Source organism: Meriones unguiculatus, chromosome 8, assembly GCF_030254825.1.
Source record: "Meriones unguiculatus strain TT.TT164.6M chromosome 8, Bangor_MerUng_6.1, whole genome shotgun sequence".
NCBI lineage: Eukaryota > Metazoa > Chordata > Mammalia > Rodentia > Muridae > Meriones > Meriones unguiculatus.
In genome coordinates this window covers 102,102,818-102,127,723 of record NC_083356.1, presented here as the reverse complement: position 1 = coordinate 102,127,723, position 24,906 = coordinate 102,102,818, and the positions used below count along the sequence as shown (strand labels likewise).

General features: G+C 38.4%; 1 protein-coding gene across 4 annotated transcripts in view; it reads left to right on the top strand.

Annotated features, from left to right (window-relative positions):
- The window catches only part of Fap (fibroblast activation protein alpha), a 71,718-nt gene that overhangs the window by 30,283 nt on the left and 16,529 nt on the right, over positions 1-24,906 (top strand). For 3 of the 4 annotated variants that reach the window (XR_009593864.1, XM_021637085.2, XM_060390270.1), the window contains 10 exons: positions 350-485; positions 4,255-4,299; positions 8,018-8,122; positions 8,221-8,291; positions 11,019-11,072; positions 12,710-12,834; positions 16,204-16,251; positions 21,532-21,630; positions 22,074-22,143; positions 22,902-23,096. Coding sequence is in view for 3 of the 4 variants with exons in the window: in XM_021637085.2 (XP_021492760.1) it covers positions 350-485; positions 4,255-4,299; positions 8,018-8,122; positions 8,221-8,291; positions 11,019-11,072; positions 12,710-12,834; positions 16,204-16,251; positions 21,532-21,630; positions 22,074-22,143; positions 22,902-23,096 (948 nt within the window). In the remaining variant the exon portion in view is untranslated. The remainder of the gene's footprint in view (positions 1-349; positions 486-4,254; positions 4,300-8,017; positions 8,123-8,220; positions 8,292-11,018; positions 11,073-12,709; positions 12,835-16,203; positions 16,252-21,531; positions 21,631-22,073; positions 22,144-22,901; positions 23,097-24,906) is intronic. The other variant, XM_060390269.1, reaches the window with a different exon arrangement.

The following is a 24,906-nucleotide window of genomic DNA, read 5'->3' as shown; positions in this document are numbered from 1 at the left end:
CTCACTTCCTTTGTACCAAGTAAAAAGATGAGATTATGGGCCCATCGTAGAAACTTAAACAGTTTTATTCCTCTTAGATATATTACTTTTGCTCTTACATCTTAATTTTTTTTTCCAAAATTAGGTAGAAAACTCAAGTATGAAATAATTTCTTTAGTCGAATAAGATCTTATTTACTTTAGCCGGCAGGTCTATTTAAATCCTCTTCTCTGAGAAAGCTTGGTTTTCTTAGCTACTACATGTATATCCTATAATAACAACAACTGTCTTTCAGAGAATGTAAGTGAAGCTATTATTTAAATGCGGTGGTGAGCTGATGGTTGAGGCTGTGTGTTCCGTTTCTTGGCAGTGACTATTATTTCAGCTGGCTCACATGGGTGAACAGTGAGAGAATATGTTTGCAGTGGCTAAAAAGAATGCAGAATGTCTCAGTCCTGTCTATTTGTGACTTCAGGGAAGACTGGCACGCGTGGGATTGTCCAAAGGTAAAGCGTGTTGAACCCGCTGGCAAGTATCTCTGAAAATAAAAACACAATAGGAGCAGGATTTGGTGCCTTCAACCAATGGTTGCTACGTAAAACGATGTGCCACGTGTTCACAGCAATTCCATCTTTTTGTTATTATTATTATTAGACATAGCTTAGCAGTGTTTCTTGGACTGCTTTTTACTTTGACTATAAAAAAATAAAATACGAAGTGAGACAACATGGCATCAGGATGGTGACCCCGGCTTTTGAGGCTGTCTGGATAGGAGTCCAGAGAAGCAGAGTAAGGGAGAGAAAGCACAGAATGCCTGGGTCTGCTAGGGAAATAGATGTTTCACACAAAAAAATGGAGAAGAAATGAAAATGAGACATGCTCTAGCTTGTCGGAATTGAAAAATAATTACAAAAGGAAGTTAAATATTACGTATTTTTAAGTTAAAGGTGGGTGCTCGGCAATAATAGGACATGAAGTACTAAACTGTTACACTACGCTGCCGTCCAGGTATCTTCGAAGAGCGCCCCCTACCGTACTGATCTGAAGGTCGGGGCCTTGAAAGTAAGACACAAATTCACCATTGAGCTTCAACGTTTTGGTTGTCCAAATTCAAACAGAATCTGCTGAAATTAATGCAACAACACCACTAGACCGGTCTAAGTCATTGAAATATTCCTGTCTTTACGTACTAATTTTAGAGACTTAGAAATTTTAAAAGTAAAAAAAAAAAGAAATTTTAAAAATAGTTTCTTTCTTTTTTTTGAGAAAAATGGTTTTTTTAAATAGTACATTTTGATAGAATTCTAATTATTAAAAATGTTTCATTAGAGCAAATGTAAACTTATTTTTAGAAAATAAAAATTTATACTAGAAAATATAAATTTAACTTCATAAAATATTTGTATTTATGTTTGATGAAGTTAAAGCCCAGATCAATCAAAGTAAGACATTAAATTCCATCTAAGAATTAGAATATTTTATTTTATAAGGAGAATGTTTTATTCTGCTTGGAAACATAGCAGGGCCATATTAGTCAGCATTACTTAGGCTAAAAATATTTTTAAGGCACTACCCCATCAGAAAGAGTCTTGACTAATCTTAAGACAATTTGCTAGACATCAAGTCTATCTTATTTATGTGTTTATAACAAAGAAAAAAGATAAGTTTTAAATAGTGTCATTGGCAAAACTTGATCTTAATTAAAGTAGCTAATGAGAACTCACTGATCTGATTGAATGACTCTGGCTGGGTGTCTTCAACACCCCAGAATCTAAGCATCACTGTAATTTGTTATCAGCTTGCAAACTATGAACACAGACAAACAAAAGACTGAATCATCTGGAATCTGAAATTATATTTTATCAAAATCTGAGACAACTTAATCTAAATGGACAGAAAATTTAAAATGTCACCACAATGAGGGATAGAGGTTCCTGGAAAAAAAAACCTTTATAGCTAGAAAAGTAATTGCATTTAAAATATTTTGTCTGAATTGACTTACAATGCTCCAACAGCCATACTCATGACAATTGTGTTTGTGTTTTGAAAACAAGTAAAGTCTGAGTGTAATCAACAAATACTTTATTTATGTCGCCAGACATGAAAGAGGTAGAGAAGCTGACAACAGCTATTTATAACATAACGATATCAGTGAGATATATTAAGAAATGTATAGGTTGGCGCTCAGTGGTGGCACATATCTGTTATCCCAACATTCAGGGGACAGAGATGTGAATATCTGTGAGTTCTAGGCCAGCCTCATCTACAGAGAGAGTTCCAGGACAGCCAGGGTTACATAAGACACAAGGAAACCCTGTATCAAAAAACAAAACAAAACAAACAAACAAATTAAAAAACAACAATAAAACTCATGCTCTAAAATGACTGAAATAATTTTTTATCTTCATGACTAAAAGTAGTCAAAAATGTCTCACTCTTTTTTCCAACTTGCATTTCTCTTTCTCTGTGAAGGAGTAGCCTACCACTATAAGACATAATCCAAACTCTTCTTAAAATTGTTTTTGTCTTCACTCCTTGTTTGAAGAGTGTACATTCTCAAGGTCTTCCTTTTGTTTTGACTTTGTGTGTGTGTGTGTGTTCATACAGGAGTGCAGAGACCAGGGGAAAACCTGGTGCCATTCTTGGGAGCATTAGCCATCTCCTTTGGACAGAGCTTCTCGCTACCATGGAGTTCAGTATTTAGACTAGACTGGCATGCAAGTGAGCACCCACCAGACCCCAGGGAACAGTGCTGGGGTTGCACGTGTGTGCCATCATGCCCACCTGGCATTTAAAAATGACTTTTGCTGCTGGAACTCAGATCATGTTGCTTTCCTAATGAGCCGTTCTCACAGCCCGTTCGTTTCTTTCCTAGATAAGTCTCACTTACCTAGAATTCTCTTCTTCTTGAAATATCATTACAACAATTCTCCCTCCTTCCCTCCAAACACTTCCAAATACCACGCTCCACTTTCCTTTAAATTCGTGACCTCTTCTTCTCTTAATTGTTATTGTATACACGTATGTACAAACATACTTATTCCTCAACAAAATCTGGATGGCCTGTATGTTACCTGTCTGTATGTTTTCAAGGCTATCTGTCACTGGATAACCAATAGGTGTGCTCTCTTCTGGGGAAGACTACATTTCTGGCTCCCAGCTTTCCTGAGTTGCCTGTGGTTCTTTGTGTAGGGGTAGAGCCTCATGGCTTTTCCCCCTCCACTTTGGCTCGTCCGTTGGTGTCATCCTTGTTGAGTTTATTTGCATTGTCATGTTGACCATCTACATAGAAAACTTAACCTCTAGTTAGTGCATTTCCAAGGTAAGGCAACAACACCGCTGGAGGAGGAAGTTCCAATTGTTAAGTGCCTTAATATAGTAGGAATTTATTGCTCATCTATACAATCAATAGTAACTCCAAGAAAGTGAGATAAGGAGTGGAGTGTGTTCTCTGGTCCATAATGTAGTTCTGATGATTTGAATTTGTAATATCTCCTTCATTCCATCTCCACTGCTGTACCCTTGACCTGAGTCATCAGTATTTACTAAACATTAGCATTCTAGGTGGCACCTTGGCCTCATTCCGTCTAAACCACTAACAAATTCACGTTGTCTCCCATGTGTACAATTATGTTTTTTGTTTTTGTTTTTGTTTTTGTTTTAATATTTGGCAAGTGAAGTCCTTCAGTGAATTTACTGGCAAACATGCAAAATTCCTGGATGGCATAGAAGATTCTCCAAAATCTTGCTGGCGTCAATATCTTCCCATCTTCCAAATCTCCTATTGCCACTTTCCTGCCCCTTTCCCACTGTGGTTACTGCAATAGCCTATAAATATTCATTCAACTCAGAATATTCTTTATTGTCTAGAAACAAGTACTATTTACCTTTTATGATTTCTAAATATTTATTTAGGATTCATCCTTCTGCATCTTGCTAAAACCTAAAGATACAGATATTTAGGCTTCTAGCTACCCCATAAGAAAAAGAAGAAAACAACCTCGGCTTCGCTGTAGCATCCCCTATTCTCTGCATCACCCCACGTGCTTCATTTGTGCCGTACATCCACAGATGTGTGATAATTCCAAGACCTGCCACCTGGAAGAGTTAAGGAGAAGAAAATTCTAAAATTAGGTTCAGTGATCACTTGTCTGGAGTGGCTCAGCAGCGCTGCTCTGAAATCACAGAGGCAGATTAACCGTTCAAAATGTCCTATCTCTGCTTTTGAAAAGCTGTGCTTTCTATGCTTTAACATGGCCTTTCTTTGTCTTTTAGACCCAGGAGCATATAGAAGAAAGTACGACAGGATGGGCTGGTGGAGTATGATTTTCCTATGTTTTCCTTTATTTTAATGGCGCCCAATGTATTCAGGGAACTGAATTTTACCTGGTGTATGCATCCCACTTTGCATGTTAGCCCTAAGCAGCAAACAGGGGAATGTATTTCAGTATTATTTCTGATGACTTGTGTCTGGAAGCTTTTGACAGGGTTATTTAATGATATATGAGGTTTGATGCAAAAAGAAAATCATCTTTTAAGGAAATCAATTGCATCTTGTATTCCGTATTAATCAACACAAAACAAAATGGAGAATAAGTGAATGTTCTGTGGATGCTGTCGCATGGCACAAGGACTGCACCCAGCAAGCAAAGCATTTGCGTTAGGGCCGCTGCTGTGCCAAGATTTAGACACAGTGTACAGAAAGAGAAACACGGGCATTAATTTTAATCTTTGGAAATATATTTAGTAGTGAAACTTCTAAATTCTAGAAGAGGAACTCTCAAAGAAATCTTTATATTGAAAACTTTTGGGAATAAATTCTCATTTTCCAAACGTGCCTGCCTATTGGATAGAGTTCCAAACTGGTAGCAATGAAATTAACCTGGGAAAATCTAGAAATGTATACATACACACATTCAGGTAATTTGTGTGTGTGTTGTGTGTGTATGTGGTTTGGGATCAGCAAGGGTCACATACTAGACAAGTGTCCTACCATAAGCTGCATCCCTAGTGATTGTGCCATGAATATTTATTGGGTCCCTAACTAAGACTAATTAAAAAGACTGGTCATACTAGTATGTTTTAAATGATAACTTCTTTAAAAGTGGTTTCTTTAGAATTTATCTAAGAGATTTAAACCGAAAAAGCCACAAGAAATTAACTAGAAGTATTTTTTTTTTCCTGTGAGGAAAATAGAAAATAAAAGACCTAAATTTTAGGTCTTCACAGTTAGAAATAAGCTCTGAAATCACAGTGCTTAGACTAAAGTTACAACAAAACTGTCTCCAGCTAATTAAGCAATGCTCCACACCTCTTTGGCCTGTTGCTAAAAGCTCTTGGTTAAGAACAAGACATGAGTTTCTGCTTGGTGTCTGAAAGCCTGTACTTCTCTCTAGCTATTAGCTCAGTTTAGGCACCATCTTTTGTCATTTAGGGGGGACAGCAAAGTACAACTCTGTGACAAGGAACCTTACTTTCCTAGATAAGATTTTTTTTTTAAATGGCTTTTGCGCTTCACAGAGAGATAAGTAATTTATCAGAAAAATCTAAGCATGATAAAGAAACCAGCTCAGGGCCTTGTTAAAACCGGGGTCACTGCAGTTGAATGCCTTATCTACTGCCCAGGTGTGACTTGCTGCAAGAAGCACTGAACTCAGCATGCATTATGGCCCTGGCTCTGACAACATGATAGCGGAAATATTTCACACCCTCTTTACCTGACCTAAGCTACCTGCTCATCGGAAGCACCTGTCTTCCATGTGTGCAGAGGAAGGAAGGAGATAACAGCCTCTGCCCAGCAAAAGATTCTTCCTGTTTGCCTGCTCCTAATATCTTAAAACAGAACAGTCTGCCCTGTTAATTTTTTACTTTCAATCCAAGTGAAATTGTAAGCTTGATTCAGCATGCAATCTTTTGAAAAGTCCCTTAAGTAACTCACTAGGTATGTGGGAAATAACTTTTCACTGTTGTCTTAAAATGTTCTGTGACTTGGCTTCCATTTTAGTGACTAAAACAATGCAGAACCAATTATCTCTCACATCTCAAGAGTATGAGGGAGTACAGAAGGTCCTTGCAAGTAATCTTGCCATTACATGATTGAGAGCAAAACTTCCTAAGTTAAAAAACAACTTTGTCAAAGACCTATGCTAGTGCAATGCATCCACCAAACTGCAAATTAATTTTTTTTCCCTAACCCTTTGATTAACGTAAAATAACTGGTCTCAAGGTGCAAAATCTTACAAAGTAGATCTTTTGATGAATGGTGCTTATGAACATGCAAGCAGAAAGCAGGCTTACATTTCTCAGTTTTCCATTCTGTTACAAATTTATTAAAACACACACTAGACACCTACGTTTAGCAGAGTTTACTTGAGCAAAGATTATTTCATGGATCAGGCAGCATCCAGGACATAGAATCCTTTCTTGTGTTTCTCCATGTCACTTTGTGTCTTCTTTCTTATTAGGACTGTGGCCCTTGGATCTGGAGCTAACACTAATGTAATAGGAGCACATCTTCCATTTTTATCATAGTTCTATCTGTAAGGCTTCCATTCAGCCAGAAATGAATTTTGAGAAACATTAGTTACCTGGTAAAGATATAAGAGATACATTGCATTTTAATGACACGTGATCACAATATACAGGAAATAACTGAATCAAAAAAATATCCAGCATCAGATCACATACAAATGTGACCATTAAATAGGTCTATAGCAATTCTCCCTAGTATCTCTTTGCTCAGAAATTGGTCTCAGAAAAAAAATATTATAAAAAGAGAAATGTTTGTAGCTAGAAGATATTATTACAGGAGTTGTAAAATAACTGAACACCTTGGCCTACTGTTCCGTGGACTTAAAGAGAGACCAGGTTTTATTCCTATATGATATAGAGAAGCTGTTATCTCCTGAGCATTAGAGAAGCTGTGCTCTCATGAGCGTTTTCCTGGGAAGGTATCATCATTTCACCAGAGGACTACCTGTAAAAATGGGCTTAAATTTAGATCAAGTTAAGTTTTATACGGGGAGACCCATGACACTGCTGATGAAAATTTAACGTGAAGCGTTTTCAGAATCTCGGTTGTCTGTACTATTTAGGATATTGAGTTGCCAATTGTTCTGTTCCAAGACACTTGAGTGTCTGGTAGCTCCAAAGCAAACAGGTGGCTTCCAGCTGGGTATGCTGAATTCTTCAAACTCAGGTTACAAGGCGATATTCTTTCCTGAGCTCAGAGCTAAGATTGCCCTACTCCCTAAGCATGCTTCACAGTTCCTCTCAAGAATGCTAGGCCTGACCCACTACTGAAATCAGTGGCTTCTAGACCATGATATTTGAAATCTTTCAGATGTCTTCATTAAATTATTTGACATTACAAGCTTAGCATTAGACAAATAAAAACATGAAAAGTACTGTACGCTTTAGTGAGAGTTATACTTCTGGGGCTGGAGAGATGACCCCGTGGTTAAGAACACTGACTTCTCTTCCGTAGGACCCGGGTTCAAGTCCCAACTGGTGTTGGAACAGCTCACTTCTGTCAGTAACTCCAGTTCCAGGGTACCTGCCACCCACACACAGACATAAATGTAGGCAAAACACCAATGCACGTTAAAAAGAAAAGTAATAAATAAATTATTCTTTAAAAAAGATTTCTGCTTTGATCAGCTGTCCCATTTTAAAGGTCTGGTTTGGTTACGTATCAACGTTGGTTTGTCATTCATCCAGCTCGATTCCAAACCACATCATCTTAGAACAGGGATTTGTTAGAATAGACGTTGCTTAGCTTGGGGTTTGGCGGGAGGGTGGCGTGTGCAGCAGCAAACTAGCACCATTTGGCACGTGCAGATGCCTATTAGAGTCACCGGAAAAGCTGTCGTTTGAAAACCTACAGTTTCCGATGTGAGTGATGGGTGATAGGAGAGGTGAGGCGCTAGGCTTCTTAGCCATACACACACACACACACACACACACAAAAAAAAAAAAAAGAATCTGTGGCTTTACTTCCGCTTGTCTTTTGAATATAACCTCTGTTCATTTCTTTCAGTTCTTTCTTTCGACACCAGCTTTCAGCCAGGATGCCATTTCGTACTACAAAATATTTAGCGACAAGGATGGTTACAAACATATTCACTATATCAAAGACACTGTGGTACGTTCCTTCCAAGATTTATCTCCTCAAAGATCATTCACTTGAGGTTGCTCAAGTAACGCTCGGCTTCACACAACATAATGTTTGTCTTTTTATAGGAAAATGCTATTCAAATTACAAGTGGCAAGTGGGAGGCCATATATATATTCAGGGTAACACAGGATTCACTGTAAGTATCGCATGGAACATGATGCACCATTCAGGTTTTAATTGGCACCAACGGATGGATGTACAAATGATGGACTGTACTGTCCACTCAGCTAACCGAAAGAGCATTCTCTCTGGGTACTTTCAAATGGCAATGATTTCATGAAGAGTGCACATGCTTTAATCACTAGTCTACAAGATTTTATTTTGGGAAGAGTTTCTATTAGGTACTTTTATGAAAGGTATGAAAAGATTCTCTGATAGCCATTGGTTCTAAAGGCTGATTTTACTCTTCAACGTGTGAAGCAATGAATGAGCAAGCTTCAAAGCGCCATAGAAGGTAGCCCACAGATATGAAGACACTTGTGTAGAGCTTCGATGTTATCTGGGTTTCATGGCATCTGCACAAGCCAGCAGGTATTGAGGCTCTACTGCCTACCAGATACAAACTCTCTGAGTTTGTAGATGAGAAAACAGATAGTCAGAGCATGTAATTGACTTGGCTAACGGCCATTTAATTAGTGGAAGATGAGACTCCAGATCTAAAGCGTATGAATCCAAGACTGTTGCTGTTAACTCCAGGAAGGAATTCTTTAAGTGCTCTCCTTTGGGTACATCCTACACCCTGTCTCAGAATAGCCATTCATGATGCATTAACTAATCAGAAGTCCCTGCTTTTTTTTTTGGTTTATCAATTCTAATTCTGTGTAAATTAGAGATATTCCCTCTATGTTCATAACCATAACAACAATGGGTGTCATTAGGTGGAATCTGGGGAGCAAAGGAACAGAGTCATTAGTCTAATCTTACCATATAGACAATTTTAGAAAGGTGCTGCTTTGAAATTATTTGAATGGGAGCCAAAGGAGTTAGTTCCATACATGAAGGAGCCATAAAAGTGACCAGAGTCAGAAAAGTGATGATTAGGAGATATATTTCAGGTACAATAGGCTTAAGAGAAGGGAAAAACCTGTTCCTTGTCTTCTCCTACTTTTGATGTCTATCTTGTTTGCCCTTCTGAATGAGGATTAAGCCTCTTCCCCAGTGTCATCCTTTTTGTTTAGCTTCTTTAGGACTACAGATTTTGGTGTGTTTATCCTGTATTATATGGCTACTATCCACTTATAAGTGAGTATACACCCTGTGGTTACCTCACTCAGGATGATCTTTTCTATTTCCATCCAGCCCCAATGAGACCTGATAGGCTAGGGTCAGATAGAAGAGGAGGAGGACCTCCCCTATCAGTGGACTAGGGAAGGGGCATAGGGGGAGAAGAGGGAAGGTGGGTGGGGCTGGGAGGAGATGAGGGAGAGGGAGGAGGTTACAGCCAGGATACAAAGTGAATAAAATGTAAGAAAGAAAGGAAGAAAGACAGAAAGAGAGAGAGACATAGAGAGAGAGAGAGAAGGAGGGAGGGAGGGAGGAAGGAAGGAAGGAAAGAAGGAAGGAAGGAAGGAAGGAAGGAAGGAAGGAAGGAAGGAAGGAAGGAAGATTCTATAAAGAAGGAGGAAACTGAAGGTTTGAAGACCCTGCAATGTTTGTAATGATGTAATGATGGCCAGGGGTGGTTGAGACTTGAGCCGGGATGACGGCAGTGAGCTGTGGACTAAAAACACGGAGAAATTCCTCCTTTCTTGTGTGTCTGAGGACAGGGGAGGGGTTCTGTTCCTATTTCTTAAGTGAATGAAAGGAAAGGGTAGATGTCTAGGAAAGATGGGGTGGGATAATTCTTATTATCTGTGAGGGAGAGGAGAGAGGCAAATGGGAAAGTGGGCCGGCTACGTGAGAGGTGACAGCAGGCCTGGAAGCTCTGACAGCCCGGGAAAGTTGCAAGGGGCCATTGGGAAGAGACAGAGCAGTTAATTCACACACTGTTTGAAAGGATGTGGGAAAGGCAAGTGGAAGCGATGACTGGAGCCCTGTGACATTACTACAGACATAAATAAACCAGACACACGCAGGTTTTGAATAAGAATTTCATCCTGGAAACGCACTGTCTTACGTTGCCTTCAAGGAACTTGTTTATGAGACCGAGTGTGCCCGGACTGCGAAGCACTCCTGAGAATTAAAACAAACCTTGTTTATTCTAAACTTTTCACACTCCATTATGCTTCTCTTGAGCGTGGGGGAAAATACGTCCACTTCAGGATATTCAGATAAATTCACAGAGGAATGGGAGTTAAGTCACCAAACTGGATTTTCCGCTTCATAGTATATGAAGGCAGAAAGGGGCCTGCACCTGGCAGCGAGGTAGCAGCTTTGCTCTCCTGTGGTTTGCTTTGCAGCTCGGTGAATTAACACGGCCTATGGTATGTTCAGATCACCCCGCTCAGATGCGTTTTCTGGCATGACAAGTTTATCTCCTACCAGGAGTGTAGAATAAAATCAAAACATGTTCTCAGTCATAGACAAAAATAAATAACGTAGTTCCGAGAAACCAGTAAACATTCGTAATAGGAGAGGTGAAGCAGAATATTAGTTTAAATAGATTGTTTTTCATGGCTCATACTTAATGAATCAGAATAAGCCATGTTGATCATAAAAATGGTACTCGGCTCACTTTTACCTTTCTCTGGGGATCTGTAAGTTACAGCAAATGCCCCAAATACAATTATGCCCAGCAGTGATTCCTATACATGAGTATTGTTTCGTTAAATGAACGAGGTTTTGCTCTTCTTCCTTATTAATACTGTGACAACACTTTTATAATTTAATAATCAACACTTAATCTTTTATAAATTCATTTCAGGTTTTATTCTAGCAACGAGTTTGAAGGTTACCCTGGAAGAAGAAACATCTACAGGTAATTTAGACCAATTCAATATACTATTAATAAATAGATACAGAGATACCTGAGTAAAACTGAATCATAACCTGAGCTAGATGGAGCATGCTTTTTGAAGTGTGAAATATAATAAAACCCACTTGTAAGTTAGGATAAATAATTCAGAAAATGACATACACAACATCAGTATAGAGTCATATGCTCCCAAAATATGAGCCAACGTCAGATATTTTCTTTTGAAAAGAATAATATCGAAAATTCTAATGATGATATAAATAATATGTTTACATAATTATAGGTACTTCAGGAGTTTAAAGCTATTTAGGGACTTTTTATTCACTGATGCACATTGATTGATCAAAGGCTGTGTCACACTGTTTTTGCTCTTGTAGTGTGATCTTCAGTATGGCTTACATTGCTATAGCCATTTCCATCCCTCCATTAATTATTAAAGTTCAGTCTAATTGTCCTGTTGATGATAGGAATAATAACCAAAAGACTCCTTTCTGCAAACAGAAATAGAAACAGTGGTTGACACTGCTGACGCTCTGCTCTAAACCAGATAACTTCTTAACTGATTCTCACCTGTAATAGCATTTAATTGTAATAACTCTACACCATATATAATACTGTTAGAACTGAGATTTGAACATGGGTATGCTGTGCTCTCAGCCATCACTGTTAACTCTCTTCCTTACATTTCTAAGATCACACAAAACTTGGCGCATGAAATCTTTAAGAGGAAAGGAAAAAAGAACAATAACAAAACCCTCTTATTCGTAGTTCTCTGTTCATACCTGGATACACACTTACCTTTCAGTTGGGGATCTTCCTTCTCTGGAGACAACCGTGTCTCTGGATGGTCTGTGATCTAGATGCTCAGGGCCATATCAGGGAGCAGGAAGAGAAAGACTTGGGAGGTGGCAAAGCTCACCCTGGTAGACAGAATATGCTCTGACACAGCCTAGGCCTTGGAAGAACAACAGCCATTATTCCCCAAAGGGGAATCTGATGCAGGACCACAGAGGGCTCCCTGATCATGTGAGTATGGGGTCATGGAAGAAGGAAAGGGATAGCATGGCTTGTACAGGATGGAGCTCAGATGGAGCTCCCAAAATCCCACATGTCCTGTGGAGAAGATGAAAGGTGTAGGAGGCAAATAGAATGTGGCCTCTTATTTCCAAAAGAAGAGACCATATTTTGGTAATGCTGGCAGATTTCCTTGTATGTTTTGAGGTGAAGTAGGAGAAAGAGAGACAGAGACAGAGAAAGAAATAGACACAGAAAGAAACAAAGGAGAGAGGCAGAAAAAGACAGAAAGACACACACAGAGATTTCCAACTACTTCAGAAGCATTTAATGGCTATGAAAAAATGACTACTTCACTCCCAGAGCAAGTGTTCTATAGCTCTCCCATTTTGGGAAAACCACAGAGGGCTTCTCCCTCAAAGCTTGTGCCTATTCAGGCAAAAATGAATCAAAAATCAAGCTACATCAAAACACTGTGATTCCCCTCTACTTTAAATGATATTGGCAACAGAAAAATAGAGTGGGTTTGATGTCAATATGTAAATTAGTCACTTTACATGGAGTAGTACATTTTGATAAATACAATCTCAAAATTTCAGCTTAGCTTTATTTTCATTTCCCTCTAGAATTAGCATTGGAAACTCTCCTCCAAGCAAGACGTGTGTTACATGCCATCTAAGGAGAGAAAGGTGCCAATATTACACAGCAAGTTTCAGCTACAATGCCAAGTACTATGCACTCGTCTGCTACGGTAGGTGACGCACCTAGCATAAGCATTGCCGCCCCGTTGCCATTGTCATCCTTGTCACTCCATCTGATTATTTTGAAGCTTTTTCTTTCCTGAGAACCTGTGATATACAAGAATCTTATCAAGTGCTCAAGGCTTGTGGAATGAAAACAAGAGGAAGGTGTTATTCTCACCTTTTTTTTTTCTCTTTTCTTTTTCTTTTTTTTTTTTTTGTGCATTTGAGGAAACTGAGTTACAAGCTAAGGTGTGTGCCTCTGCTAGACAATAGTCAGGTCTAAAGCAAGAGTTGGCTGCCTCTAAGCCACATCACTGCGATGTAGCCTGCAGACGCCATCCACCAGACAGGCACAGAAGGAGAAATGCCAAAGCAGAAGCGTTCTCTCTGATAAAGTGGTATTTCTGTTTGGCCTTGTTTGTGGGAAAAGAATTAGAGAACAATGGCCAAGAGACCTGAGGTCTGTGCAATGAAGACAAATTATTCTCCCAATTCTACTTTCAGGGAAGGCAGAAAATGAATCTTTGTCATCTGAACCTTTCTTAAAAATTGGAAGATATTTTGAATAATTCATCCAAATATTAACAAATGAACCATTGTAGCACAACAGAGAAAATGTTTTCTGGTTGCTTAGACCATGGTTACATTTCACAAATAATTTTCTACTTAGATAAGTTGATTTTGTGCACAGCATGTTATCTTGAATAAATAACAAGAAATATGGGCTAAGGTACTACTACAAACCAATGAAATCAATGATTGCTGGGGCTTAGTAGAGTCTATAATTCTATAATTGATGCCTCCTCACCATAGATAACCTCAGTTTCGGGGTATGGGTAGAACATTTGGCAGGAAGTTTAACAAACTGCACACCATCCTCCTGTTACTGATATCAACCACTCCTCTGCAGATAGGTGACTTAGAGAACAATGAAGCCTTTCATCATTTGAGATCTCTACGCATCTGCAGAAGCTTCTTTCCTGTAAAATGAACAAGAACTGAGGCTATGCTACTTCCTTTAACCCAACAACCTGGTTTTAGGACCCAAGCCACGGGCTCATTTAGTTATGTAGACATGAATAAGCATTTTTAACCTGAATGCGCCCTTCAAGATGGCACAAGATGTCAGTTTGAAATAACACTTCCATAAAATGTTTGGTCAGTGGCATCTTTGAAATGTCAAGAGATTGTTGTTCGTGGCCATCTGGGCTGATTGTGGTTGTGGCATTTAAAGGTAAACACTAAATGTCCCTCTGAAGTTACATGCAACATTTTCCAACCCAAACTCTATATTTATGTAACATGGATCAAAAGCTTACATGCCATGCACACAGCACGCTTGAACTAAGGATGCTGGGGCATCTTTCTCTCTCTCTCTCTCTCTCTCTCTCTCCTGCAAAGCTGGGTAGAGCAGATCTCTTCAGTCATTCTATTCATAACAGTAAGAGGAGTGTCTAATGCACTACACATAGGCATCAGGAAGCATCAAAAATAATTACTGTCTTCTGACACCTCTACTAAGGTAGCTGTTTTTTGCTGTTCCATTTGCTGATAGAGGCACCACTGTCACATTAACGAATATGCACTTATACTGGTAAGCACTCTGTATTTGAGTAATACGATGGCTCTCTGGAAAAGCATGCTAACACATTTTATATCGCTTCTCTCTAGTATCCACTTGAGCCTAAATGTTCACTGAAGTATAGATAAGGAACCAAAGACTAAACCCTCATCAAAAGTTGGTGGAAGAGTCCTTTCTAGAACTTGAATCGCCTGACTTTTCTACCACTCACTCTTCCTCGGCAGTATGGTAATTTCCCATTTAGCAAAAAATATACTGTGTGGGAAGCATCACTTCGTCTGGTGTTTTTGAAGCTCCAGTAAAATGAGTCACTGCGCCATCATAGGAAAAACCTTGAAATCTTTCTCTTCAGGGCTAAGAGTAACGCCTCATTATGTAACTTTCAAACTCTCCAGAGGGCTGTTGAGCCCTGGAAGACAAGATTAATGCAGGTAAAATTATATCAGTGATGTGGACAGAACGAAAAGGGTACAAAATAGGAGTTTTAAATAATAATGCCATGTCTCTAGGTACATGTCTTCATCCTGCCATGTCATGTGCAGCCTGTCATTGGTTTGTCTCTTAGCTTAAGATAAAAAGAGAAGCAGCTTTCCACTACAATCATATGCCCGTGAAAGTTCCATATGATGCATGCTAATACATTAAAGCCTAGAGATTTCAGTGGCCTTGTTTCCTTAGATTCTCGCCCCAAATGTAATATGCATGTGTGTCCCTTTCGCAAACTTTGAAGAAACAGTGGGTCTTGGGAAAAGCTTTTTACTTATATGCTCTAACACTCTCAAGTGTCACCGACAGGATGCTGGGTTTTGAGAAAGCCAATAAAAATCGCTTTCTTCTATTCTCAAGTTATAATAAGAAGTAAGGCAGGAAACAAAAATATTAGCTTTACTATTTATAAAGGCTGGCTGGGAAATGCGGCGGAGGGAAGGTGTGTGCCTTCCAGCACTGTACCTCACAAGAACAGTTTTATAAACATGGGTGGCCTTGTGCACTCACAGGATTCGCCCATGGGGCTTGGCACTTTAGGCTCTGATGAACAAATCAGAGGCATATTTTCCACAGGGAGAAGGCTGCCAGGAGCAAACCAGAAGGCCCCATTCATAAGCAGCTCTCTTTGAAAGTCAGAGAAGTCCCTCTTTTCTTTTATTTGGGACCAATGACACTATTTTATCTTAAGGGGCTCCCTAACACCTACCCTTCCTCATGACCCAATCCTTCCTTCTTTAGCCCCTCGGGGAACATGTCAATTGCACCCTTCCTCCTGCCATAAATTACTAGCCCCCCAAACATGACCTAAACAGCATCTTAGAAAAAGAAACATTCTATAAAAAATTATTTGTGCATGTAATTATAAGAAGGATAAAAGATATTAGCTTTTACCTATTAAAAAAAATCCCTGAATATTCAACAAATGAGATGCTAGGTACTGATGAAGGTTACTTAATAATAAATACGTAGCTAAAAACATGTCCAGTGCAGTGTGACAGCTTCCTAGAAGGCCACTTGCAGCTTTTAAGGTCTCTCTGTATAATTAATTAGCTTTTAACTATTGAGGTTCACTCCTGGAAAAGTGACAGCACAGGTAAGCCTTCTCACATCTTTTCTTTGGTTGTGCTGTGATCTGGTGTGCATGGTTTAAATGTAACTTAAGATGTTTGTTTCTCTAAAAAAAAAAGTCACTAAAGAGTTAAAAGATGTACTTGCATTTGACACTAGTCTTAAATAACTACAAGCAGTCCTGGCTGAAAGTGAAATGTTAACAGCAGTCACGTTTTTGTTTCCATTCTGCACACAGGCCCTGGCCTCCCGATTTCCACCCTCCACGATGGCCGCACAGACCAAGGTAGTCTCTTGCATCTAAAGATAGCCTGAGTTCTCTGTTGTGAGCCCCTTCAGAGGGCAAGATAGTTGGCCCATCTTGACAAGATGGAATTGTATGCTATGCTACTATCATAAAGCTTATTATTCCACAGATTCAGGAATTGTTTAGTTTAAACCTGATCGCATGAAGCTGAGTACTCATTGGCAGTGGGACTGTGACATCATAGAAATCACACCATAGAGATCAATTCTTTTTCTCCCCTGGCCTTTTAAAATCATGGAAGAAAGTTAAGCACAGTAGTGCATGCCTGTAATCTCAGCACTCAGGGAGCAGAGGCAAGCAGATCTCTATAAGTTTGAGGCCAGCCTGGTCTACAAAGTGAGTCTGAGATAGTCATATATATATATATATGCAGAAGATTAGAGTCAGAAACAAAGAAAGCATGTTCTTGTAACTTCTTCTTTTTCCTCAAAAAAGAATTCCTGCTTTTCAAGGAGGATATTTTTTTTTCCTTCTGGTTGGCTTCCCCCCTCCCCTCCACACCTTGTACACAGAAATTCTCAGAAAAAAAAAAAATTCTAGGCAAAAAAATTCAAGGCATGACTTCTCCAATTCAGTTCAGAGCAGAGGCTGATTACCATGCCAGCATTTTTGTTTGTTTTGCGTTGGTTGTGTTAACAGCTATATCACATTGTTGCCATGTGTGAAAGCCCTGGAATTTGGGGACACTTTCCATTTTTTGACTGCTGTCATCATAGTTCTCCTCTACCTTGAATCTGTGATAGTGATTAAAACAGTTCACAGTTCAATGATGGCCACTGTTGCTCTCAACAGAGTTATCCATGTACGTAATTGTCTGGTATTCTTCCTGCTGGTCCTACATTATCCTCTGATTGGAGAGCAGGGTGATGTGGGACAAGAGGACGCTTTTTCCTTCACCACTCCTGGCTGCAGCTGTCCCTGGACAGTCTTCCTGACAAGTCAGGACACTGCTTGGGGATTAGTTTGTGTCAGTTTAATGGCTTAAGAACAGGTGAAAATAAAGTCATGAGGAAAAGGCTAGGAGCTCTGAACTGGACAGGAATTGTGAGGTAGGACAGAGGGCTTAGCTTCATTTTAAAGTTATTTTAATCTTGTATCTCATAATGAAATGCTTTGATGAAAAATAGGTTAAATTTGTTTTAAAAAAAAAGAGGTGCGGTCAACATTCACAGAACAACATTTTAAAGCAATGCTATTTTCAAGTCCTGAAAGTCTTGTTTTAATGGAAATCTCCATAGATATTTAAAGTTCATTTTATCATCACCCTAAAGCATAACTCAACTTTCTTTCCTACATAATATGAATTTCTATATGACCACATTTTTTTTCTTGATGTTATTGTTATATTCTAGGCAGATACTAATCTTTTTAATGCTTTTCAAGTTTTATTCCACCACTCTCTAAATATGCCATATATATTTTTATATGCTCTGATTCAAGAAATGACTGAAATTCTTTTAGAGAACAGGTCCACCGACTTGTCTAAAGAAACAGTATTCTTTTACACCCTGTTTGTTATTTTTCTCATTGCTCCAACCAAATCCCTGATAGGAAGTAGCTTGAGGGTACACAGGTAGCTGGGGTTGGAGGGCATCGAGGCAGGAGCCTGGGGCAGCTGATCACATTATACCCGCAGTTGGGGAGTAGAGGAAAGATAAGAATGGGGCGGGGTTAGGCCAGTCTCGCAGTGACTCACTTCTTATAGAAAGCCTCTACCTCCTAAAGGTCCCACAACCTTTCAAAACAGTGCCACTAACTGGAAAGCAAGTATTCAAACATGTGAGCCTATGGGGAAACCTTTCACATTCAAACCACGTCATAGGGTTATCACAAATATAATCAGAGACTCCAGTTAGGTCGAATTTGAACAGTACTTGGGAATCTGTACTTTTGAGATTCAACTGCTATTTCATAGCAGATTCTGTGCACTACATTTTTTTTAAAACCCGCTATCCTTTGAGGGTAGGAATGATGTCCAATCTGGTATCCATCAATCTTCATGCAGCAAATATTTCTGAGCACTTACTAAATTAGGCCATGTGTTATGGTATTGCTTTCTTTAAGATGATGGATACCAGATTGGACATCATTCCTACCCTCAAAGAGATTAGAGATTAGTGGGTGATGCAAATGCGTGAGCAGGCAACAGTGAGGAAATGAAATATGGTACTAAGAGAAAAGAAACACAGGAAACATGAAGACATCCAGGGAGAACCCCTAGCTGGGTTATTTCGGGTAGGGAATGTTTCCTAATGGTACTCATCAAGCCCGATACTCTTGAATACAAAAGAAATTGACACCGTTCGGATGGTTGGCTTGCTTGGTGGGTTGAAATGCTCACTTTTTTACTCACAAAGCACTCACTGTGGAGGACAGACGTCTGAGGCGATGATGAAATTTGTTCCATGTACTGATAGAATGTGCATATGTAGCTGGTTGATCTACAGTGTCTTGATTCGGGATCTGAATATCAAAATAGTTGTACTGAAGATTATCATCAAGAAGTTGTTAGTTAATCTTAAGAAACAAATAAAAAAGAAGCTGTTAGTTTATGAAAAACTTGGTTTCTTTGCCCTTGGAAGTGGATGAGACAGCAAATTAGTAAAAAGGGAGCCAACTACCATTTAGGGCAGCTTCTAGAGAACAGTGGAGGACGTCACAAGATTAAAGCAAGGTAGGATGTGCATAGGAGATTAGTGTTTGTTTTTGTTTGTTTGTTGTTTGTTTGGACAAAGCCACTGGTGCTTCTACAGCATATGTCTGCGAAGAGAGAAGAAAGGTTGGATACTTGCTGGGAACAGTTAACGTTCTGTGAGACGGCAAGTATTTGTTGAATGTTGATTGAAGGAGTTATGAGGCTAAAAGAGGTGCAAGACCGCTAGGTGCAGCACATGGCACATGTTCACAGCCCTAACACTTGAGAGGTAAAGAAAGGAAGAGCAGAAGTTTGGGGCTAGTCTTGGCTACACACATTGTCTACACCTCACAGGACCCAAGAAAGGGAATAAGAAAGTCCCTGAAAATTGGGCAGGGGTAAGGTTCAGAAATTCAGGAAGAGATTAATCTCTTGTGATGAGAAAGGATGAGGAGAAGTTTTATAAAAGTTTAAAAGCCCTTTTAAAAAGCAATGGGTTGAAAACAGCAGATTATACTTGAACCAGATACTATGGAAACCCAGAGAGTTGGCACTTAGCATTCAGGGCCCATTTGAAGCTAAGTTGCTTTGGGTGTTGCAGGTTCTCATTAAACTAAGTAACTGAATGACCTCACTTATCAGCTTTTCCACAGATTCTTTGCAGAAATTAATTAATATGAAACACAGCATATTAATATGACTTAAGTAAAAATCAAATATAAGATCCATCACTTTTAAAGTTCAATTCAGTTTTGTCATAATAATGTACCTCCAAACATATTGAGTATGGTCTCCATATCTTACACCGAACTCTCAGTAGGGTGGGTGAGTAATGAGTGTACAAAGATGAGTGAAGGAAAGAAAGCGTATGGTCTGGACTGTACTAACCTTAGAAATTGATGGCTGTTAATGCACAGCCCCATAGAGAAGTTCAGTCGCCACCACTCACTCTCACCATAGCCTTAGGAAATTCTATTTGTACCTCATGAAGTAGGACACAACTCTACCTAAGGAGACATTGACTTGGTTTTCCACCAAACCTGTTTCCTCATTAAGTCATAAAATTTAAAGGCTTAATAATTATCAACAGATTGGCAATAAAGTTAAACTAATACAACATGATTACACCTTCTATTTCCTGTATCTGTGGCCAGATAAAAATAGTAATCAATGAGTCCCTTACCCATACTACAATCTTGACAGATACAGGACTCACTTCTGGGAGGGGCGGGAGTAGTTAGAATCACTTAAATTTTGGGCATTTAATTTTTGTAAGTTTCAACTTCTAGTATGTCACAAATATTTCTTTTCTGATGAGTTACCCAAAGCTGATGTGAAACTTATTATGTCTTTTATATAATTCATACCCAAAGCATTTCTACGCATGCTAAGATTAAATATAACACATTTTGGAGCAAAATGCCATGAGCATATGAAAACAGAGAGCTACATGGGAAGTGGTTTGGCAAACAGAATAGTTATAAGTCTCCAGTTCACTGTCTTAAGTGACCGATTTTCAAAAATGAATATAAACAAAAATCTTCGGGATTTATTTTGTAGCAATTACCATATCTCACAAGTCATCCACTTCTCTCTTCCACATAAAAAAACCTAACTCTACATATTGTATGAAAGTATGAAGGACTAATTTTTTTTCATGAAGATGCTAGTATCAAATTAAAACTTATTTTAAAAAGCTTTCTTAATATAAACCCATTTACATGTATTGCCAATCTATAACATTCTGAGGATCAAGTGATTTATTCAGTTTGAAACATTAAAGTGCAAAATGTAAGTGAACTCAAGAATGTACAGTTGCTTTTTGTTTTGTTCTGAGGGAAGGTCTTAGGCTTTCGACTAGGCTAATATTGAATTCACTATGTGAACCAAGCTAGCCTTGAACTCATGGAGATCTTTCTTTCTCAGCCTCCCAAGGACTGAAATTCTAGGCAGGAGTCCCCACTTCTTACTGCAAACAGCAGCTTTCAGATTGTTTTTCAGGGACAAGACACAGAGATGTTGTGTGCTGTTCTTTGACTAAGGTATATGACAATGTTGGGAGAAAGATTTTTGAAAGAATCACATACACAGCAATTTGTTTCCAAAAAAAAAGAGAGAGAGAAATTTCTATATTAATCAAAAGCTCAAGATATAAGTATAAGAAAAAATCTCAGAAATGAGATTTAACTCTTCACACCGAATCCATTAGGTTTGCAGTTACGTCACGATTTCACTTAGATGGGTCAATGATCTAGATACTAGATTTTTTTCTTTTAGTCAACTTTCAAAGAAATGGCATCTATTCAGCCTCATGGCTTTAAGATGAATGAGTACAGTTGGATATGGGAAAATATGGCCAATTAGCATTGTTGCTTTTATGTTTCTGCTTAAAAGGCTGGAATGTTAGGGGCTATAAGGATCACTAGAGGAAGATGATAGAAATGGGATGCCCTCACACACTAACATCTCCGCTGACAACTCCATCATAACTGCCAGTATGAGGTACTTTTGAGGAAGCTTATGCAGTCACTTTACTGTCATGCATACAAGACAAAGGAATTTTATGAAAGAAATTATTTATGTAAATAGTATTAACTGAAGATGAACATTATATTTTTTTAAAGAAATAAAAATATTGGAAGAAAACAAAGAACTGGAGAATGCTTTGAGGAATATCCAGCTGCCTACAGAAGAAATTAAGAAGCTTGAGGATGGTGAAATGAGTAAGATCTTTCAAAAACTTCTCACTTATAAATGGGAAGGTGAACACTTCACTTGCTTTAAAAAATATTTCAGTAAATGTTATATGGTCCAAGCTCTCATTTAAAATAATCTTTCATGAACAATCTTTAGCTATGTTAAACATTTTAATATGATTATAAATGCAGTTGATCATCTACTTTTCTATAGCTCTCTCTCTACACTGACTTTTTTTTAAAAAAAAAAGAGATCATCTAATTTTAATTTTAGAATATATGCTTCTAGAGAAAAAAGCATTTTGGAATTTATAGTCATTTGCAAATTAGACCTGAAATATGTAATAAAGTCAATTGAAAATATGTTCTTAATCCTTAATGATTTACTGGTTAGGGGTTTCTTTTATGGCGTGTATTGTTAAAGAAAATAAATGTGATGGAATAATTATTCTCCTTTTTTTATTTCAAAGCTTTATGGTACAAGATGATTCTTCCTCCTCAGTTTGACAGATCAAAGAAGTATCCTTTGCTAATTCAAGTGTATGTAATATTTTCTCTAATGTAAGAACTATTTACTGAAAATATGTTGGATGAAATACACATTTATGAAATAGAATGAACCATTCTCCTTGGTAACAGTTTCTATTGATGCTGTTTTTATATATTCCCCTAACTAATCAGAGTAAATAAAATATGGTTATCTAAAATAGATTGAGGAAGTTTTGAGATTTGAGATGGACTTGCCTGCATTTGCTGTGTTGAATTTTCTTGGGATGGCAAATTGCCGAATGTGTCAGAATACCTTTGAGATAGAGAGACTGCAGCCAAAAGAAAAAAAAATAGTGTAAATCACTTTACCATCTTATGTAATTGAGTTAGAAATGAAATAAAGGAATGGAATACATTTAGTGGAATCACACCCAAAATCAGTGCTGACCTACACACAATTTGCTTAAAACACCATGCATTTTTTTTAGTATATCTTATGTCTGCTTTTAGCAAGTGGCAGGTGGCAGAAATGACGAAAAACCCACACATATTCCTTGAAATGCCAACCCTAGATGTATCCGTTTTGGGGAATAGGAGAGGCTGTGTCCCAAAACAGCTTCCTTGTAGCAAACCTCTGGGAAAAGCCTGGTCTCCTCTTGATATAGAGCCAACTCTAATGCTATTGATATTGAAATTTTTAGCACATAATTGGACTGGGAACTGCCAGGTTCCATGCTAGGCTGTTGTGGGAAACCGGAATTTATAAAGAATTCAGAGATTTTTCTTTTTTTTTTTAAATTTCCCTTTAGGTATGGCGGCCCCTGCAGCCAGAGTGTAAAGCCTGTATTTGGTGTTCGCTGGATAACTTATCTTGCAAGTAAGGAAGGGATAATCGTTGCCTTGGTGGATGGTCGGGGCACCGCCTTCCAAGGTGACAAACTCCTGCATGCCGTGTATCGAAAGCTGGGTGTGTATGAGGTTGAGGACCAGATCACAGCTGTCAGGTGAGCGTCTTTTCATCAAACTGTACACACACGACAAATGTAACCTAAACTACTGTAGCTCTCACAGAGGGCCCCGGACAGCGTAGGTGTGTCCTGTCACTGAGCTAGACGCCCAATCATGTTTCTAATTCCAAATGATTTCATTCTTTTTCGGTCTAGTTTCCGGACTTGGTACAAAACTATTATTAGTTTTAAAGGGATCTTTGTGGTCAAACATGGGGAAAGCGGTTCATGGAAAAAGGCTAATAAAAGTGTAGGAAGATGCTTGACGGTTGCAAGACATTTATTTCAACTCACTCTTATTTATTTACCATGGCCCACAACTGGAAAAACAGAAAGAAAAAAATCACTTAACTTTAATGATAATCTTCAGTAAATAAAATATCTGAACGTATCAAATTGTTGCCAGTCCTACTCTTTAGTTCAGAAATGGTTCAGATTTCCATCAGCACCGCACGTTCTGGGAGTAGAGAATTCACTTGTGATAAAACTTGCTGTCAGCCTTCACTATGCTAGCCTGAACGTATATGCTGATTTTCATTTGACAAAAAGCTTCCATTTTCATGTAATAGAAGTAATATTATTTAAAAAAAAAACATTTAGAAGGAAGGCAGATCTAATTTCTCCTTTCCCAGCTGTATTTCTAACCACAGTTTGTGGACGCACGGTGCGTCCTTTTTGAATCTAGAAGAACGCTGTTGGCAAAACTGCCATTGCACTAGGAACACGATACAAGATTTCCTTGGGTTCCTGTTTCTACAGAGGGAGCAGGGGAAGCTAGTGAACGAGAGGTCATCAGTCTGAAAGCTCTGCACTACCCGGCAGGTTGCACTCACAGATACAGATGATTTTGCTCATGCAACAACCAAAGACTGAACAATGATTCACAAGAGAGGGCAATTTTAAAAACTCAGTCGAATACATCTTTTACCCCCTGGGTGCCATCGTTATCAGCAATATTAATCAACATGTACAAATGAAATTTTATTTAACAGCTAGGATATAGGTACAGACAGCACTTTCTTTATTTGTTTGTTTATTTATGTATTTATTTATTCTGACTCTAATCAAGGCAGAAAATTTCAGATTCACATGTAACTCAGTTTAAGAATGGAAAGGCACCTGTGACTCCTGTGTTCCACTTTTTCTTCCATTTAGTGACTAGTCATTAATGCACAGACAAAATGTGTTCAATTAAAGCAGTCAGTTTTAATAAAATATACTAAATTAATGATTAGATAATTAGTATCAAAACCTATAATTAACCCTTCACTTCTTGGAGGCTACATGATTTTCACTGATCTGGACTTAATATTTTTACTATTAATTTATTCAGAGGAATTTTGTCCACTGAAGAAATGGTTCAAGATTAACTCCACTGGGGTAGCAGAGGATTTTGTGTTTTACTCTTTTGTTTGTTTGTTTTTGTTTTTGCAGTGTTGAAAGCCAAGTCCTAGACCTTGTGTTAGACAATCGCTTACTGCTGAGCTAAGTCCTCAGCTTAGTTTTTCCAGACTATGATGTGCCCTGTCTTAAATATAAGCACATCTACCGGCCCACTAGCTTTAATTCTGTGGATGTTTTGTTAGAGTTACATCTTGAGTCTTTGTCTGTTAATACTTAAACTGTACAAAGCACAAAAGATATATAAACCAAAGATTTCACAAAGGCACCAAGATAAGAAATTGTTTAAGTCATTGCTCCTTTAGTTAAGTGCTTTGACCTTGACTTAAAGCAATCATCATCACACAGGCCCCTAACAATGAAATATGCCATGGTCCTCAAGGCATTGATTTACCATCACAGATAT